At 59.7% G+C, this 19,061-nt stretch overlaps 1 protein-coding gene and 1 long non-coding RNA gene across 5 annotated transcripts in view; one reads left to right on the top strand and one right to left on the bottom strand.

Annotated features, from left to right (window-relative positions):
- Positions 1–4,256, bottom strand: part of LOC119247280 (uncharacterized) — a 12,523-nt gene extending 8,267 nt beyond the window's left edge. For all 4 annotated transcript variants that reach the window (XR_008552124.1, XR_008552123.1, XR_005125699.2 and 1 more), the window contains exons 1-2: positions 4,200–4,256; positions 838–923 (exon numbers count right to left, since the gene is read on the bottom strand). This is a non-coding gene — a long non-coding RNA (uncharacterized LOC119247280). The remainder of the gene's footprint in view (positions 1–837; positions 924–4,199) is intronic.
- MICALL1 (MICAL like 1) overlaps positions 4,122–19,061 on the top strand; it is a 26,686-nt gene continuing 11,746 nt past the window's right edge. The window contains exons 1-8 of the mRNA XM_037513596.2: positions 4,122–4,267; positions 7,991–8,039; positions 8,414–8,555; positions 12,997–13,085; positions 14,031–14,173; positions 15,703–16,139; positions 17,400–17,457; positions 18,289–18,659. Coding sequence (XP_037369493.1) covers positions 4,122–4,267; positions 7,991–8,039; positions 8,414–8,555; positions 12,997–13,085; positions 14,031–14,173; positions 15,703–16,139; positions 17,400–17,457; positions 18,289–18,659 — 1,435 coding nt within the window. The remainder of the gene's footprint in view (positions 4,268–7,990; positions 8,040–8,413; positions 8,556–12,996; positions 13,086–14,030; positions 14,174–15,702; positions 16,140–17,399; positions 17,458–18,288; positions 18,660–19,061) is intronic.

The raw sequence follows: 19,061 nt of genomic DNA, 5'->3' as shown, positions 1-19,061 counted from the left end.
CTGCAGAGGCTGCAGATAGCTTCACGGCACTGTGCTTAACCCCGTGAGCCACCAGGGAGGCCCTACAGCTTTTTTTTTTTTTTTCTCCCAAAGATTTATTTATACAGGCACTGGGTACAGTCAGAAGTGCGGGAGGGTGAGAGAATTCACCAGAGCCAGAGTGGAGCAGAACAGGCAGACAGTCGAAGTACACTGCTGAGGGGAGCAGCGGGCGTGGGCAGGAGAGGTCTGCCCGCCATGTGGGACCCTAGCCAGAGGCCGGGGATTGAGCGGGCGCTGCAGAGGCTGTGGGCAGCTTCGCAGCTCAGCGCTTAACCGCTGCGTCACCGGGGAGGCCCCCCTACACCTTTTATAGAGGGAGACATTGGACTTTGGAACGGTGACACTCTTTTCCGGGACCTTCCAGCATGTCGGGGCAGTGAGAGCAGGTGTGGGGTGAAGTGGGGCCAGCTGCACCTCCCGCCCCTTGACACAGGCACATGGACCTCTGGCTGTGGGGGAGGGCGCCCCACAGGTGCAGAGTCAGGGGGACTCAGCAGCCAGAGGTTCTGGGGGCAGCGAGGAAGATCTTTCCCTGCCACAGCCTCTCCCGGTCCCCTTCCTGTTGGTTCTTTCATTTTTCTGAAATCTGCCTTGAGATCTGGGACGCATAAGCAGCAGTCCCGGTGACTCATTCCCCAATTCATTCCCTCCGTGCTCAATCTGCGACAGGGTCTCCCAGGCCCCTTGGGCTCTTCTTTTCTGTCCTGCTGTGGAGGCCCCCACCCCCAGGCTTCCTGCCAAGCCCCCTGACCCAAAGTAGGCAGGGCCCCACGGGGTGCCAGGGCTTCCTTTTACCTTGCCCCTGGGTCATGTTGGACGAAGGGCACCCAGGAGTCTCCCCAGCTCTTCCAGGCCACTCCTGGGACCCCTGCGGCCTTCACCTGGAAGAGATGAGAAGATTCTGCTAGCCAGCATTTATATATTTCACTTTCTCCCGCCACCGTCCCTTGTACCCCACTGATACCTCTCCCTCTCCCTACTCCCCCTGCCCCCCCACCCCCGCCTCCAGTCTCAGAAACCTCTCTTTGTTGATCAGGGGCCATAGCTTTTAAAAGTATTTTGTTGGATTGTCTGCTCTGTCAGTGTCCGACTCTTGTGCTGGTGATCCTGACTTGCTTTATTTACTACCCCGGATTCCCTCGACCGCCTTCCATTTTGCTATAAATGGCAAACGTTCATCTTTCTTTAGAAATGGCTGAATAGTACTGCTCTGTGTGGCTAGACCACATCTTCTTGATCCAGTCCTCTGTCCGCGGGCACGGAGGCTGTTTCCGTGTGCTGGCTACTGTAAGTAGTGTAGCAGTGAACACTGGTGAGCTTATCATTTTTTGAGTGGATGGTTTCATGGGTTTGTTTTTTGTTTTTTTTTTTTTGAGAGATGCCTGAGAGTGCTGGGATTGCTGGGTCATAGGGTGTTACCTTTTTTAGTTTTTTAAAGTAAATCCAGCTCCTCCCTGGTGGCGCAAGTGGTTAAGTCTCAGCACTATGAAGCTATATTTCCATAAGCATATTCACTTCTTTTTTTTTAAGATTTATTTATTTATGCATACAAGAGCTGGGGTGTAGGCCAGAGGTGCAGGGGGTGAGAGGACCCACCAGAGACAGAGTGGGGAGCAGAACAGACAGATCTGCTCAAATAGACTGCTGAGGGGAGCAGCAGGGGAGTCAGGAGAGGTCTGCTGCACCATGTGGGTAGCTCCCTGGCTGGCCGGGAATCGAACTCGCGCTGCAGAGGCTGCGGATAGCTTCATAGTGCTGTGCTTAACCTCGTGAGCCAGGGAGGCCCCCAATATTCACTTCTTAATTGATAGTTAAAAGATAAAGGCCCTGAATGAAGGACTCAAATGCTCAGTCCTAATCCTGAACTGATGGCACGATCTTGATCTCAAGCCGGTGGCTGTCTGTGGTTTCTGACCTCACCTGTAAACACAGTCCCACCTTCCACCTGAACCCCAGATTTACAGTCTGCACAACATCTTTCCATCCATTATCTCGCCTGATTACCCATAAGCCCGGGACATGGGCAAGCAAAAATTACTATCCCCATTTTATAGGATAGGAAATTGGAGCTCCCAGGGGTGAGTTGTCTGGCCTGCGGTCACGCAGCTGTGGTCATGCAGGTCCTCACTTCCCAGCATGCTGCGCTGACTCAGAGAATGATTTTATGAAGCCCACAAATGGCTCATGGGGGTGCAGGTTGTGCCACCTGAGTAAGCTATCATTATGGCAACGGGATCAAGGGCAGATCAGGAGTTATTTTCAGGGGCCCAAAGGGAGCCCCTTAGGCCAGTGAAGATGGGATAGAATCACTCCTGGGTCTTAGCGCCAACAGTCCCTGTGGTCCTGGAAGCCAAGGCAGGTGCGGGTATCAGGGTCTCGAGGCCAAGTCCCTAGTTTAAACAGGGCAGCTCCTTTCCTAGAGCTGCCTTCAAACAGGGGACAGGGCTGGGCTGACAGCATGGGGCGGGTGAAGGACTGAGAGGGCTGGCCAGGCAGCCTGGCCCATAGCAGCCACTTCTTAGGTGGCCTGGAGTCCATCCTCTGGGCCCAGATGGCGGCGGCCTTCCAACCTGGGACAGATCCTGAGTGAGGCTGTCCCAGGGTGGCCAGCTGGGTCCCCAAACCTGAACTGTAAAGGTCTGTGTTGGCTCCCACATGGGCTCGCTCCTTGACAGTTTACACATACAGGCCCAGGCGACCAGCAGGGGCCAATGTCTTCATTCCATTTTACCATGTTTTTACCGGGTACCAGGTCTCAATAGTCAGAATTTACGAGGACACCTCGGGAGCCTGTCGGTCACTTTGTGATACAGAATTACACCCAATTTGAACGTGTGGAAACTGAAATTCTGGGAGGCAGGGGATCAGGTGATTGGGGAAAGCCAGGATTCCAGCCATTTTTCCTACCCACCCTCCCAGGGCAGGGCTGTCTGATGACTAAGACCCCTTCCTCCCCTGGGGGTGGGGCAGAGACCAGGGCAGCTCCTGCGCGGGTCAGCCCTGTCCTGGTCAGGCCAGTGGCGTGCAAGGCTGGCTCAGCTCCTGGAGGCAGGGGAGCCCTCCCTGGAGGGGCAGTTGACTTGAAGGGTCTTGAAATGGAGAGACACAGAGAAAGTGGCTGGGAGTTTCTCAGACCAGACTCTCAGGCCCTGCTGGACCAGGGCCTGCTTGCCTCAGGAATTCAAGTCACCACCTTAGGGCAGGGGGCAGGGGAGACCCCTGAGCCTGCACAGGGGTGAAAGCCTGTAGGACAGGTTGGCGGTTCCGCAGTGGTGGAATGGAACCTGGAGTAATGGGGGCACCTGGAGCCTCTCCGGCAGGCCACGGGGGTAGGGGGTGGCAGAGGGCGAACTACCTGGGGGTCAGGGGTATTTTGGGAAATGGCGGCCATGGGGGAACTTTGAGGCCTGTAGGGAACCGCCTGACTGGCTTGAGCTGGAGGGAAAACCTCCCCAAGCATCTGGCCGGGTGGGGGGGGTGGGGGGCGGCCGGAAGAGCTCGGAGACGTCCTTGGGGTCCAGAGGCCAGGCGTGGGCAGGACTCCGAGGGCAGGCCGGGGGGGGGGGGGGGGGGGGGGGGGGGGGGGGCGTCCCGGGGGCTGCCTGGCGGAGGAGGTGGTGCGGCCGGGCGGGAGGCAGGGTGGGGAGGGGCAGCCTGCGGGGCTTGGGGCTTCGGGCTTCTCCCCGCGTCCTCTGAGGGGCGCGCCGCGGGGACGCGGTGGCGGGGCCGCCGGAGGCGCTCGGGGCGGGGGCGCGCCCGGGGCGGGGCCGCCGCTGGGTGGGGCGCCAGGCCGCCGCCCCCCGCCCGCTCCCCGCGGCGCGGCGGGTCGGAGCGGGGCCCGCGCCGGCGCACACCTCGGGGCCGCGGCGCAGCGGCGGGCGGGCAGCGGGGCGGCGGCTCGGGCAGGCCGGGGCAGGCCGGGGCGGGCGCGGAGCCGGCCGGGGCCGACGGGCGCCCGCGAGGCCCCGCCTCCTCCCGCCCGCGCCCGCCGCCCGCGGCTCGGCGCCCAGCTCGGAGCGGGCCGGGCCGGGCGCGCGGGAGCCGCCGCCGAGCCGCCGCCGGAGCGCCGAGCCCCGCGCATGGCGGGCCCGCGGGGCGCGCTGCTGGCCTGGTGCCGCCGCCAGTGCGCGGGCTACCGCGGCGTGGACGTGCGCGACCTGAGCGGCTCCTTCCGGGACGGCCTGGCCTTCTGCGCCATCCTGCACCGGCACCGGCCCGACCTGCTGTGAGCGCGGGGCGCGGGGCGCGGGCGGGGGGCGCGGGCGCGGCTGGGGACCCCCGCCCCCTCAGTGACGCGGGGCCGGGGCGGCGGCCGGCGCTGCCCCCGGAGGCCGGGACGCCGACCCGGCCGGCGCCCGCGATCGCGTCGCGGGTCTCGGGACCCCTCGCGGGCGCCCCTCCCGCCCGGGCCTCCCGGACCCGCCCCCCCCCCCCCCCCCGCCCCCCCCCCGCCCCTGCCCTCGCCCCCTGGCCGGGGCCCTGGTTGGCGCGCCCCTGCCCCCACCCGTGGGCACTGGTCTTCGCCCGGGGGCGCTGAGCCCCTCCAGGAGTTGACTATGAGGGGGCACCTGGCCTCTTGGGGACCCTGGGCTTCCCTGCACTACATCTCTCCCAGCGGGCGCCCGGAGCACCCCTCCCTTTGGGGCGTGGAGGCCTGCTCCTGGGGGGCTCCTGGCTCCATGAGCAGCGAGGGCGCCTCCCATTCCCTCCGGAGTCCTGACTCCGGGCGAGGAGGGGCTGGCACAGAGGGACCCTGGCTGGCTGCACCCACACCTGCCTCCCAGGTGTGCGCCCAAAGGCGCTCTGTGGGGGGAGGGGCTGGAACTCTGTCGGGTTGGACCCCCCAGGGCTGCCCCAGAGTGAAATTTTTGCCTCCAGCTGCCCAGCGAGGTCCTCCGGGGGCAATTGATTCAGACCCAGGGGGGCTGGCTTGGGGCTGCCGGCTCAGCTCCCTCTGCCTTGGGTGCTGGGACTTTCATTCACCGCGCGCTCATCCACAGACACCGCGCGCAAGTCCGGGGCCTGTCACTCTTTGTGTTTCTGGTCTCGTCTGGGAATTGGGGACAAGAGGGGCGGTTGCCTCTCTTGCCTACAGCCCCCCATCTGAGTGCTGCCGAGCCTGTGCTCCCCCAGGACAGCTCCGGCAGCTTTGAGGAGCAGGGAAGGGGTGCCGACTGCCTCCAGGGCTCCTTGGTGCAGCGCCCTGGCCTTGCTGTGTGTGGGCGCTGGCTGGGCCCAGGAGGAGAGGGTTCTGGGGTGTGAAGAAGATGAGGTGGGGATGCTGGTGGGTGCGTCGCCGCAGGGTGTGTGACAGCTGCGCTCACAGAGCCCGGAGGGCCGGGGGCTCAGGTGCGGGGCCTCTAGGGATGGAGAACAGCACCTGACCAGACCCATGGGTTGAGGTGGAGAGCTCAAGGAGCCCTGGGGGGCAGGCCCGAGGCGGGGCCAGGGGACATGGCTCCCCGTGAAGGGAACTGGGTGTCCAGATAAGTGTGTCAAGCTCTCTGGGTAAATCACGGCTCCCTCCAGGCATCAGTTTCCTCATCTGTAAAGTATGTTGGCAATCAGACCTGTTCACAGGCCCTTGTGAGCCAGACAGTAATTACCAGGGGTCACTCTGGGGTCACTCAGGGGTCACTGTCAGCAGACAGTGGGGGTGAGGGCAGGGTCTCACTGCTTCATGTGCTCAGTAAGCGTTCGCAGGTTTCCTGCTCTGGCCGGGCGCTGCCTGGTTTGCAGATATGACTGACAAAGAGAAACCCCCTTGACCTCCTTTGGCGGGTGGAGAGAAGATGGTTAAGCAGCGGTGACCTTCCACGTGGGCAGTGCTATATCAATGGCCCGACCGGGAGGGCCCCCCGGAGGTCAGCGGCCAGGGCAGGGCTGAGGAAATGCCCTGAGCAGAGCCACAGGCTGAGGCAGGGAGGAGGGTGAGGAGAAGCGGCTGGCAGGAGTGCTTAGGCCCCTCCTTGGCTAAGGAGGGTGGAGGAGCCCCTGGGGAGCCATGGGGGCTGTCAGCAGGGGAGGGGTGTGGCATGGAGGGCGGCTCCCCTCCTTAGAGGACATCGAGAGTTGTGTCCGTGTACCGGGCAAGCTAGCCCACTGCTTAGGAGCAAAGCTGAGGCCAGTTCCACGGAAGGCCCGATGGAAGGGGCGGCTCCACGATTGTGGGGTAGCATGGGGTGAGGGCACGGATCATCTTCTAAGGCAGCTCCAGCCTGGACTGAGTCTCCTGGCCAGCACCACCCACCCAGGCCTGCCCACCCCGCCCCCAGTCAGGATCCTTAAGCTCCCTTGAGGACAGGGGCCATGTGGATTTCATTTTTGCCTCCATCTCCCCCAAAGCCAGAGAGAGCGTCTTGGGCCTTTAAAACCCTCAGAAAATATCTGTTACCAAAGCCCAGATGTTGATTAGGGATGGGGCTAATCCTCCCTGAGCTGGGGGCGGGGAAGAAGCTGGAGGAAATACTGTAGTATCTTGGGGCCCATTACCGTTCTCGCACTGGTTCCAGCTGTTGTTCATTCCATAAACATTTATTGAGCGCCTTCTGAGTACCAGGACCTGCGTAGGGTGTTGGGGGCACAGGGTAGCCCAGTCTTCTGGGCACACGCCAGCTCAGTGGCTTTTGTCTCATGGGGTCTTAAAACATCCCTCTCGGTGTCCCAGGCCAGGAGGCTGATGTTTGGAGAGGCTGAATAACTTGCATAGATCACACTCTTAGGTGGTGACAAAGCAGGGGCAGGTGGGACGTCGTTGAGGGCAGAAGGAAGCAATCTGGTGGCAAAGAGGGCTGCAGCTTTGCTGCCAGTCGGCCTGGCCTTCTGGGGCTCTCAAGCTCCCTTTTCTGCCTTTGTCCCCTTCCTTGTACCTGGACTTGGCCTGCAGGAGTTAGGGCACAGGAGGGCAGGAAGAGGGTTGGTGAGGCCTGGTACCATCACCAGCCTGGGAGGTGGTTCTAGAGCTTTCACCACTTTGCAGATTTGACAATAAAGACTGCTGCCTGTGAGAGAGTGCCAGGTCTGGGGTGCAGGCCTTGGGGGAGGGCTGGCGTTTCCAGCCATAGAAGGGCAAGGCTTGGGGTGGGGCATCCCAGAGGCCGCCTAGCAGAAGGCTGAGCTGGTTTCAGCCACTCCAGCAGCCTGGCAGGGAGGGGGAGGTGGGGAATAAATAAAACCAACAGGCCAGCCAGCTGTGCCCCTTCAAAGTGTCCCCCCTGCAGGTCCCACTACCTCTCACCTGCCCCAGTTTAGAAACTGGGAAACTCACTGCTCCCCCAGGACAATTTGCCTCACAGGGTCCGCCAGCTGATGGGTGCAGCTCCTGAGTGTATATGATTTCCAGTCAAGTTCAAACTCGTCCTCTGTTCCTGCCCCATTAAAAACAGCGATCATTTGGGGCTGGGCTGGGGCCTCGGCAGGTTGGTGTGGCTCCTCTGGGTTGGTGACATGTAGGGGAAAGGCCAGAAATGTGGATCAGGGCCCAGGGTGGCCTCCTGTTGGGCCTCAAGTCCTCATCTGTAAAATGGGGCAGGTGCTGCCAAGCAGAGTTGACATGTAGATCAACTCAAGACAGGAGCCGGTGGGGGCCGCGGGGCTGGCCACGTGCCTGGCCACGTGCCTGCCTCTGTCACTGCCTTGGTCCTGGTCTTCCCTTTGTCTTGGCCACTCCCTGGGGACGGGGCTCTGGAGTCAGGCGAGGGGAGGGACCTTAGAGATCACAGACTTGAGAGCTCATTGCCCTTCCAGGGGGTCCCGGGGTGGACCCCCCACCCCACAGCCCCAACTCCTTCAGCACGTGCTGGTAGCCTCAGTGTCATCCTTGCCAGGCCCCAGGCCCCACCCCGCCCCCATCTGTGCCGATGCCCAGGCTGGCTGGGATGAGGTTGCCTCCTCTGGACCCCCTCCCCAGTCCTAGTCACTCAGATTTTCTCCCCTTTGCTGCTTGCAGGGATTTTGATTCGCTTTCCAAGGACAATGTCTTCGAGAATAATCAATTGGTGAGTCTCCAGGAGGAAGCCCAGGAGGCTGCTGGGGGTGGGGGAGAAGGCGTGGTGGCATAAGGGGTGTGGTGGCATAGGGGGTGTGGGTGAGTCCGTAGGTCCCAGAGGAGGTCCTGGCCCCTCTCCCGCCCCTGCTTCCCTCTGGCCTGCTGTACCTACAGCGCCAGACCTTCCCCCCTCCAGGCCACCCTGTGGGCCAGACCTGTGGGGATCCCGTAGTCACCCCTACCTGAGTCCCCTGTACCACTGAGGGAAGCTGGGCCTAGGCTGAGGGGGTGCTAACCTTGCCTTCTCTTCCCCCTGTGCCTTGCTCTGCCCCCCCGCCCTTCTCCTATCTCTACCACTCACCCCCCCACCTACTCCCACTGCAGGCCTTTGAAGTGGCTGAGAAGGAGCTGGGGATCCCTGCTCTCCTGGACCCCAATGACATGGTCTCCATGAGTGTCCCCGACTGCCTCAGCATCATGACCTATGTGTCCCAGTATTACAACCACTTCGCCAGCCCTGGCCAAGGTGAGGCGCGGCCCCCCCAGGCGCGAGGGGCGGGGTGGGCCTCCGGCTGTTCTCTGAGAGGCATCTTATTCCCTGAGAGTCCTTCTTCACTCATTCAAGTATTTCCTGAGTCAGTGGTACCCTGTTGGGCCCTGGGGGTACAGCTGCAAGCTGGTGGCCGCCCCAGGAGCCCAGTCTTGTGGGAGGACAGGCCAGTCAGGAAACCAGTGAGAGCTGGTGTGGAGGAGCAGAGGGGAGCTGGGCAGGCGCATCCTGCGGAGGCTATCCTGCCCCCACTTCCTGTTTGCAGACTCATCCATGGGGGTTCCCTCCAGCAGGGACCTAGCCCTGTGGGGCTGAAGTGCAGCATCCCCAGAAGTGGCCTTCAGGGCCTGAGAACTGAGAGGCTGGTGGTCTGGGGAGAGTTGGGGACCCTGCAAGCTACTTCTCTGTTCTGAGTCAGGTTCCTGGGGGGCAGCTGGGCCCTTTTCTTCAGCAGATGAGATGGTCCCAGGGAGGGAAGGAGGTGGGGGGAGGGGCGTCTCACAGTAGGAGAACAAAGCCACAGGCTGGGGTCCCGGCTCGGCTCCCGTGGGGGCCGCCCTCCTGGATTGGGGGGTGGCGTTGCCCCTCCCTCCCCCATTTCAGCCCTGGCTCCTGCCTCTGCTCTCCTTGTGGGCAATCCCAGCCTGTGTCGTTTTTTTAGAAACGTGATTTTTGAAGTCAGGGTTTTATTTTTCTTACTAAAGTAAAACTTACTACATGTATGAAAACAGCTAAATGAAAATAACCTGTTACTGCCCTCCCCCACCCCAAAATCACAATCAGGGTTAATATTATAACTGAAAAGTAGCATCGTGTGTTTTTTTTTTGTTATAACACCATATGCTATATATTTGTTCTTCTTTTTTTAAGATTTATTTATTTATGCATACAAGAACAGGGGTACAGGCCAGAGGTGCAGGGGGTGAGAGGACTCACCAGAGACAGAGTGGGGAACAGAACAGGCAGACTGACTGAAAAACACTGCTGAGGGGAGCAGCGGGCAAGGCAGGAGAGGTCTGCTGTGCCAGGTGGGTAGCTCCCTGGCTGGGGATCGAACTCGTGCTGCCGAGGCTGCGGTCAGCTTCCTAGGTTGCGTCTTAACCCCTTGCGCCACCAGGGAGACCCCCTATATTTGTTCTTTTTACTAGAAATCAAAATGAAAGTATTTCTCCACCCCTGAGGCTTTGTGTGTGGCATTGTAGGGTACGGGTTAAGAACAGGGACTCAACATTTTGGCCCTGCTATCTTTGGGCAGCTGTGGTCCCCTCTGCCTCAGTTTCCCCTTTGCAGTGGGGATTAGAATAGTGGAAATGAGTCAGTGACCTGTGAACCTGTGTCTGGCCTTGTTTAGGACCGGGGGAGCGGTGGTGTAATTAATTATTTCTTTATTTTACCGTCTTGTTTAACTAGAATCACAATCAGTCTTATATTCTGGAGGGTTCCCTGATGCTAAGCCCCAGTCTCTTTCTACTAAGCTCTCTGGAGGGCACCCTTCCAGGGATCTGCGGGTGGTTGAGTGGCGAAGGGCCCTCCATAATACAGCCTGGGCACCCTGTGGGTGAGGGTAACCCTGGCAGTCCCCCAGCTGTGCCTGGGCAGAACACCCCCGGGCCTGCGGGGGTGCTCATTGATAAAGGTACAATTTGTGCTTTTCGTACAACTTGGCCCCTAAATGCAAACCATTTGTATCCCACCTGCTGCTCAACCAAAGGAAACAATGGTGTGTTCCAGCTGGAGGCGGGGCTGCCTGTCAGCTCCCCAGATGGCCTGTCCTCTGCCTTCTGGGCAAGTGGAGGGTGGAGGGGGCTTGATCAGACTTCACTTTCCCCAGGCCTGGGCATCCTGGAGCCTGGCCCTGGCTGAGGTACCACAGTGGGGTGCCAGGAGCCCACCTCCGAGGGTCTGTGACCCTGTGCGTGTCAGCTGACCCCTGCCCTCTGGAAGCCCAGCCTGGTCTGGACCCATTGCGTGAGCGAGGGAAGCCCAGTGGTGTGAGAAATGTGGGGCGGGGGTCAGGTGGCAGGTCAGTGTCATGGGGCAAAGCATAGCCTCTTAGTGTGGCCCTGAGGGTCTTGCCCCACTTAGCTTGAGCTGCCCAGCTATAACCATACTGCATTTCTTTCTTTTTTTTTTTTTTAAGATTTATTTATTTTTATTTATACAAGCACTGGGTACAGTCAGAAGCATGGGAGGGTGAGAGAATTCACCAGAGCCACAGCAGGGAGCAGAGCAGGCAGAAGGACCGAAGTACACTGCTGAGGGGAGCAGCGGGCGGCAGGAGAGGTCTGCGCGCCATGTGGGACCCTCCTCTGGTGGCCGGGGAGCAGCCGGGGATCAAACCGGTGCTGCAGAGGCTGCGAGCAGCTTCACAACCCAGCGCTCAACTGCTGCGCCACCGGGGAGGCCCCATACTGCATTTCTTGTGCTTCTTTAAATACATCATATTCCTCCACTGCTGAGCCGCCTTGGTGATCCTCCAACCCCCAAATCTATTTTCTCTTCCACATCTCCTACCCCCTGGTTCATTCTTTTCCACTCATCCTCTAATCTTTACACTTTGCCTCCTCCAAGCAGCCTGCCCTGATACCCTCCAGGCGCTCTTTTACCCCCGACCCGTGGGGAACACAGAAGACTCTAGTCATCTCGATTACTCCTCTGTCTTACCCTGTAGACTATTTCTGTCTCGTTTCCAGCAGTGTAGCCCTGGCATCTGGCACTTATTCATTCATTTAAAAATATTTATTGGGCCATTGCTGTGTGCCAGGTGCTGTGCTAGGCCTTGGGGAGCCAGCTGAGAAGGAGACAGACGCACAGAGCTTGTGGTCTCATGATTGGGGGGTAAGGGAGAGAAGATAATCAATAAGTGATATAATTTCAGGTGAGTGTAACGAAGGACACAAACTAAGGTAATGGAATAAGAAGTGCTGGGATGAGGAAGTGGCTCCCCTTGATCATGGTCAGGGAGGGCCTCTCTGAGGAGGTGACATTTGAGCTAAGCCTTAGAGAAGGAGGCCTGTGTAGATCTGGGGAGGAGGCAGGGGACCTGGGGAAGGAGATGAGGACGGAGGGGCTGGTGGGAGTGGACATGATGAGGCTGCTGGGCTCCCAAAATTTTTGATCACAACTCGCGGTAAGGGCTGCACGTCCCATGGCCAGCCGGGTTCTTGCACATGTATGTAAGTGAAACAAGTTTCAGGAAACAGTTCTTCCCCTTACCACGTGAAGCACACGCTTGCCGAGTCTGTTTCACCCTTTAAATGTGCAGATGACTGTCCACTAAATTGATTTCAGGGCCTGTTAATGACCTGGGGTTCCAGAAATGCTATTTTATTTTCCTTTTAAAAAAGATTTATTTATGCATACAAGACTGGGGTATAGGCCAGAGGTATGGGGGGTGAGAGGATTCTCCAGAGACAGAGTGGGGAGCAGAACAGGCAGACTGACTGAAATACACTGCTGAGGGGAGCAGTGGGGAGACAGGAGAGGTTACTGTGCCCTGTGGGTCAGCTCCCTGGCCAGGGATGGAACTCCTGCTGCGGAGGCTGCAGACAGCTTCACAGTGCTGTGCTTAACCCTTGCGCTACCAGGAAGACCCAGAAATGCTATTTTAGATTTTGTTTAAAAAGTTATACAGTACAGTGGACCTTTGGGGCTATACTGTTCTCTGAATTTGGTTTTTTCTTTTTTTAAATTTTATTTTCATATTCCCCATACAATTGCAACCCCCTTATTTTGACCCCAATCCCTCCTTTCCCCGCCCCCCACCCCCCATAGAGTGTCTCTGGTTCATAGTTGTTAGTTGATTTTGATGTTTTCTTTCTTATAGTTATTCTTTTCCCTGGTCCCTTATTTCTAGATTCCTGCTATGAGTGAGACCAGGGGGTTTTGTTTTAATTAGCAGGTACAGAGTCGGTGCTCAGTGAATATTTGCCGTAGTGATAAGGTTGAGCAATCTTGGAGGCAGTGAGGGGGGGCGGCTGGGCTTCTTCTGGTACGAGGGGGTACAGGCTGGACTCTGGGCCACACCCACTCATTGGGCACAGGCCCGGCAGCTCCTTATGGGCCCCGTGGCACCAGCCCGCTTTCCTGAGCCTTTAGCTGGCACCACAGGGCCCCTTTCTTTCCCTTCTGCCCCCTTACCTTCTGGGAGAAAGCTGCCACCCCATAGGTGGGGTGCACCGTGGGTAATGTGTCTGAGCTAGTCACCCTGCCCTGGAGCCCGTGTCCTCGGCCCGCCTGGTGAGGCTCAGCCAGGGAAGCAGTGTGCCGGGGCACATAGCTTGCAAGTGGAGGCGTACCCCGGTCTGCACAATGCTGTTCCCCACTGCGTTGGGTCGTCCGCCCAAGGGAAATGGCTGCAGAGCCCAAATCTTAGGCCAGGTTGGGGCCTCAGGGTCTCTTTCCTCTTTCTTGGCAGACGGTGTCTCGCCTCCCAGGGCGGGCCTGGGACCGTCCTCCCCACCATCCGAAGCCCCCAGCCCAGCGGAGCCAGGAGCCGGGGTTCAGGTAGGCATTGGCAGCACAGGGACAGGGGCCTCGGCCGTGTTCAGGGGCGTTCTCGGCCCTTGTCTTGCCAGCTGTGGAAGTTGAGAGCCCTGGGTCCAGGAGGCACATGGATAGGGAGATGCCCAACAAGGCAGGGTGGGGGGCGGGGTGCAGGTCAGTCAGGTTGCTGCAGACGCGCCGTGAACATGGACCCCCCCCCTTCCTGTTGTGCCAGCGCTTGAGCTTCCCAGTGTGACGCCCTTTCTTCTTCTAGGCCATCTGGGAGTGGGTGTAGTGGGCACAGATACACTGCTGGGAACTGATGCTCAGAGAGGTTGGTCATTTGTCTGAGGCCACACAGCCCGTCCCCCGCTCTGAGGGCCATCTGGGGGCGACACCAGTCCCTCTAACTGGACAGCACTTCGGGTGGGCAGAAGACTTTCCCCACCTGTTTCCACCTCTCTTGCTGGAGTTGTTGCTGAGGGGGCGCCGGGCCCACCAAGAGTGCCCGTGAGCGTATGCGGGGAGGGGCATTACCCAAGGCCCGGCGACGTGAGCATCCCGGTCAAGGTCACAGTGCACAGAAGTGGAGGAATGGGCTTACGTCCACCTCTGACCTGGGAGGGGAGGCAGGGAAGGCTGGTGAGATGGGCTGAGGACGGGCACCGCAGGGGCCAAGCTGCAGGCCAAGCGCAGCCAAGGGGAGGGCCCTATGGCTGGGGCTGCCTTTCCGGCGGGGAGGGCCCAGGAACTGGAAGTCAGATTAGCGTTTGTGTCGGTGACCTTGCGGGAGGCTCCCCTGCCTCCGGGCTTCAGTTCTTCTGGCAGAAGGGTGAGCACCCCCGTGCCCACCCTGGGACTCTGGTGATGGGCACTGCACCCCCCACACACACTGTGGGAGGACATTGGCCATTGGGGGAGGGGATGGCAGGTGACCCCGTCCCCATCTGCACCCCTTCTCTGCAGAGCGAGGCACTCTCGTCCGGCAGCCTGGCGGAGCAGGGCGCCCACCGGACCCCCAGCAGCACCTGCGCGGCCTGCCAGCAGCATGTGCACCTGGTGCAGCGCTACCTGGCCGAGGGCAAGCTGTACCACCGGCACTGCTTCCGGTGAGTGCCACTCCCAGTGCTGGGGAGCTTCCAGGGTCCAGCTCCGCGGGGCCGGGCACCTTGCTCATCTGCCTGAGCATCTTGTGCATCCCCATGTTCCTGAGGTGGCTGAGGTCTGCGAAGGGGGCCTGCCTGTCACATGTGGCCGCCACGCGGGCTCAGGGCTGCTGCCTGCGGTGCCGGGGCCCTGGGCCAGCTGCCTGATGATGTGAGGTCAGCATGTCCTCTAAAAGTCATGGGGAAAAGAACAGAAATTTAAAAGTCACAGTCACAGCTTGGTTTCAGTGTGACACTCCCAGGGGAAGCCAGGTTTAAAGAAAATGGAGAGGAAGATACAGACACCTTAGAAATTGTCTGTAAACATTTTATGTGTTACAAAAGAAAGAGAAGATTGAACGGTCAAGGGGAGCCATCTACCGAGGGTATAGCGTGGTTCCATCGTGGTTGAGGACGTGTGTTTGTGTGTGTGCTTGTGCCTGTGTCTCTGTATTTATATGAGTGTGTCTTTGTGTGTGCGTGTATAAATGTCTATGTGTGTCTCTGTGTCCATGTCTGTGTGTGTGTCTGTGTGTGTGTGTAAGAGTTGGACTTGGAAACCCAGGGACCTGATGATAGCAGAAGGAGGTGTCAGGGGGTGGGGAACACGGGACTCTCGAGGAGGGAAAAATCCGCTACGCTAGCGGAGTCTTGTCTGGCCAGCAGGGCAGGGTCTTAAAACATTTTACAGTGCCCCCCAAATAAGAATTACATCTGGCACTATGCCCAGTTGTAGACATCCCTAAATCCTATTTCTTTTTTTTTTTTTTTTTAGATTTATTTATTTATGCATACAAGAGCTGGGGTACAGGCCAGAGATGCGGGGGGTGAGAGGATCCATCAGAGACAGAGTGGGGAACAGAACAGAACAGGCAGACCAACTGAAGTACACTGCTGAGGGCCCTAGCAGGCGAGACAGGAGAGGTCTGCTGCGCCATGTGGGTTGCTTTCTGGTTGGCCGGGGATCGAACTTGTGCTGCAGAGGCTGTGGATTGCTTCCTAGTATGGTGCTTAACCCCTTGGGCCACCAAGAAGGCCTCTAAATCTTGTTTCAATAGAGGCCCGTCTGGAACAAGAGTTTCAGAAAGCAGCATTTGCCCCCACCTGCGTGTCCACTCTGATGCATTTTGTTTTATTCTGTTTCATAACAAAACAAAGCCCTGCTTGGTTCAAAACCACTCAGTTGCTTTTCTGAGCCACTGATGAGTGGCAGCCTGTGCTGGGTGGTCCCCCCATCCTGATCCTCACCCCTGGGGACACCTCTGCTTCCTCTTCCAACTGGAGGCGTGTTTACAGTGGTGCTGCTGGCTTCCCGGGGTGGGGGGGTATGGTTCTCTGCTTCCGAGTGCTCTGTCCCCCCCCTTCCTCTGGGAGTTTCAGGGTCCCGAGGAGGGATCCAGGCTGACAGAGGGGAGGGAATGACTTGGCTCTGGAGAGGAATCAGGTGCTCCGGATGGTCAGCCCGACTAAGGTGACCCCTTTCTCCCTGGCAGGTGCCGACAGTGCTCCAGCACCCTGCTGCCTGGGGCGTACAGGAGTGGTGCCGAGGAAGGCACCTTCGTGTGCGCTGAGCAGTGCGCCAGGCTGGGCCCAGGCGCACGGTCGGGAGCCAAGCCTGGTCCACCCTCACAAGCAAAGCCGCAGCCGATCACAGAAGAAGCCAAGGATGGGGAGGGGAGTGTTCCCTGCCCTACGGTGGTCACACCCAAGGCCAGCCCCGAGACCCGGCCCCAGATCCCCTCCAAACCCCGGGTTCCCGACAAACCGCAGGAGCTGGCCAGCCCTCTGGCCAGCCGCCCCACGCCTGCCCCCAGGAAGACCTCGGAGAGCTCAGCCCCAATGCCCGCCACGCCCCCCACACCCCGACCCCGGGCCAGTCTGCAGCATGAGAACTCGGTGGAGCAGGTGGGCGGCAGCGGCCTAGCGAACGGTGAGCAGGTCCAGCAGAGGTCTGGGTGTTTACCCGGACGTGTGCCCTTGGGTCTCCTTGGGGCCGGGTGCTCTGTGCCTGAGCGTGTTATGTGTGTGCTGGCGTGGTTATCTGAGTTCCTATTCATGCAGCAGATCGGAGCTGAGAGCTCTGTGCCAAGCACGGCTCTCCATGCTGGGATCCTGCTTGAACCAACACACCCCTGCCCCGGCTGGCCCGGCTGTGTGTGCGGCGAGCTCGTGTTCTTTGTGTCCATCTCGTGTGCTTCAGTCTCGGGGGTGTTGTGAGTGCACGCTAGGTGTGCTGTACTCTGAGTATCTCTGGGACTGCCTGGGTCCCGGCCAGTCTGTGTTTGCACGTCCAGTGACCTCCAGGCCCAGCCTTTGTGCTTGTCCACGTCTGGCTGTCAGGCAGGCGAGAGCTCAGGGGTCGGGACAAGGGAGGGTGTGTCCCTGGTGGGGGGCTGCCCCTGAGGGCTCTGCAGTGGGGCCCCTGCCCCAGGCCCTCATCTCAGGAACTTCCCAGATGATGTCCCTGGGCCTTCATAGCTCTGTGTATCCTGAGGTGTGCTAGGAAGTGGGTGAGCTTGGGGAAGGGGGTGAGATCAGAGAAGGGTTAGGTTGGGGAAGGGTTAGAATAGGGACAGGGTGGAGGCCTGGGGAGAAGGGTCTCCCTAGGTCTCCCTGTGGGACTTGCTCAATTCTGGTCTGCATCCCGAAGGCCTGCTGTGAGTCCAGCCCCGAGCTGGGCACTAGGGGCAGACCTCTTCCTACAGACCTCTTTGTGCCTTGGAGGCACGGCCAGTCTTAAGGGGAGACAGGCCTGACAGGGGCATAGGCAGAATGTAGAAGTGTGTTACAATGAGGGCAGCAGAGGATGTTGTGAGGTTATGCAGGGCACTTGGAAGTCCCAGGAGACTTCTAGGAGGAGGTGACACTGAGATCATTTGAGGCCAAATCTCTACCCACATGGGGGAAGTGTCTCAGGCACTTAGGTTCCCCCTTCTCAACTGAAATGCAAATGGGTCTCCAGGTGTCCTGGCCTTGTCCCTTTGATGCGCTCTGCTTGTCACCTCTGGTGCTTATCTGATCTCCCTGAGTGCTGGGCTGGGAGGTTCCTGGGTGTGGCGAGGTTGCCATGGCCACCTGGAGTCCAGAACCTGCCAAGTAGGAAGGAAGGGCACTCCTGGCGGGGCACGCACTCTGACGGCCCATCCACCGCTGCCCATGAAGGCCTGTCTTGCTCTCCTTTCCCATCTAGGACGGCTGCACGAAGCTCCCGTGCCCAAGCCCAGAGGGACACCTAAGCTGTCAGAGAGGTAGGCTGGGCCCTGAGAGGCTTTTCTGCTTTGGGGGCCCTGCTGGTGGGAATGGGGGTAGCTCTGGGGACTAGGCAAGGGACGGCTTCCTCTGGGCAGGTGACCTGTCAGCCCCCCTCCTGAGGATGGGCAGAGTTCATCTCTGGGTGGGGCAGGAGTACTGTGTCCACATGCCCTTCTCTGAGGTCCCCTGGCCCCCAGCCTGATGGGTCACAGTGCTGGGGAGACAGCCACTCCAGATTCCCTTCACCCTGCAAACCTCTGCTGCCTCTAACTGGGTGGGGAACCCCAGTTCACTACAGAGTTGCAAGAATTAGCAGCAGAGAAAGAAAGATCCAGACTAGCTCAGCTGCATACCTGACTGTTGTGGGCAAGAACTTCTGGTTCCAGCTGTCTTTTAGGAGCTGGGCCTCTCTGGACAGTCTGTAGGGATAGAGGTGGCCCTGGCCAGGCCGCAGTTAGCTGTGCCAGATGCCAGTGGCTGTGCCCTCGAGCCTGCTGTGACCTTGGGAGGCGGGGATTGTTAGGGTTCGTGGGTGGGGAGACTGACACAGAGCCCAGGTGACTTTCTTAACATCACACAGCCCCTGTCGCTCTTTCCTGGGCTGGGCTAGCAGACGCAGTGTGATGGGAAGATGGTCCCTCTCCTCTCCGGGAGACGGGAGACGTGCCTGTCCCTTCGGCCTTAGGCCAGGGCTGGCCCTGCTGGGGGGAGGGAGGGCAAAGTTTCTTATCTACCCCCTTTTGGAAACAGACTGTGGAAACCATCCAGGGAGAGGATGCTGTCCCCTTGTCTCCTCGTGGTTTCTGCATCTCCCTGCCTTCCCCCAGGACCCCAGCCCCCAGGAAGGAACCCCCATGGATCACACTGGTGCAGGCGGAACCAAAGAAGAAACCAGCCCCGCTCCCCCCAAACAGCAGCAGTCCACGGCCACCAAGGCGAGTGGAGGATGGAGGCGAGGAGGGGGCGGCCCCGCAGAGCCTGGCGGCCTCTGGCCTGGAGCCGAAGCCCTACAACCCCTTTGAGGAGGAGGAGGAGGAGGAGGAGCCTGCAGCTGCACCCAGCCCGGCCGCCCACCCTGCCCCGACCCCCCTGGAGTCCACACCCAAGTCCCTGCACCCCTGGTATGGCATCACCCCCACCAGCAGCCCCAAGACAAAGAAGCGCCCTGCCCCCCGAGCACCCAGCGCGTCCCCCCTGGGTGAGTGCCCTCCCTGGCCTTCGGAGCGCCGTCTGGGGGTGGAGGGTGGCGTGGTTGGGGGGTTGGGGGGCTCCTCTGCGGCCACAGATTTCACATGCATCCTCTTATCCTTGAGCACGCCCTTGTGGTGGGAGTCGTTACTCCCCTGTGGAGGTAGTGAAGCAGGCAGAGGGTGAGGGATTGGCCCAGCTCCTAACTTGCCACTTAAGTAAGCATTGGGGTGGAATTTGAGCCCCCTCATCGGGCTGGCGTGTGTCATCTAGTGAGGTGCTGATGGAGCTGGCATCCTGCCTCTTGGGTCACTGCGTGCCGCCGCCAGCGCCTTGGGCTCTGACCAGCTGTGTGACTCCAGGGACTCTCAGCAGCTCCTTCCTGGAGCCTGTCCCCAGGCCACCCTCTGGC

This window comes from Talpa occidentalis, unplaced genomic scaffold (assembly GCF_014898055.3).
Source record: "Talpa occidentalis isolate TD23 unplaced genomic scaffold, MPIMG_talOcc4v2.1 talOcc4.16, whole genome shotgun sequence".
Classification (NCBI taxonomy): domain Eukaryota; kingdom Metazoa; phylum Chordata; class Mammalia; order Eulipotyphla; family Talpidae; genus Talpa; species Talpa occidentalis.
Note: the sequence above shows the minus strand (reverse complement) of the source record. Positions and strands in the feature narration are given on the sequence as shown.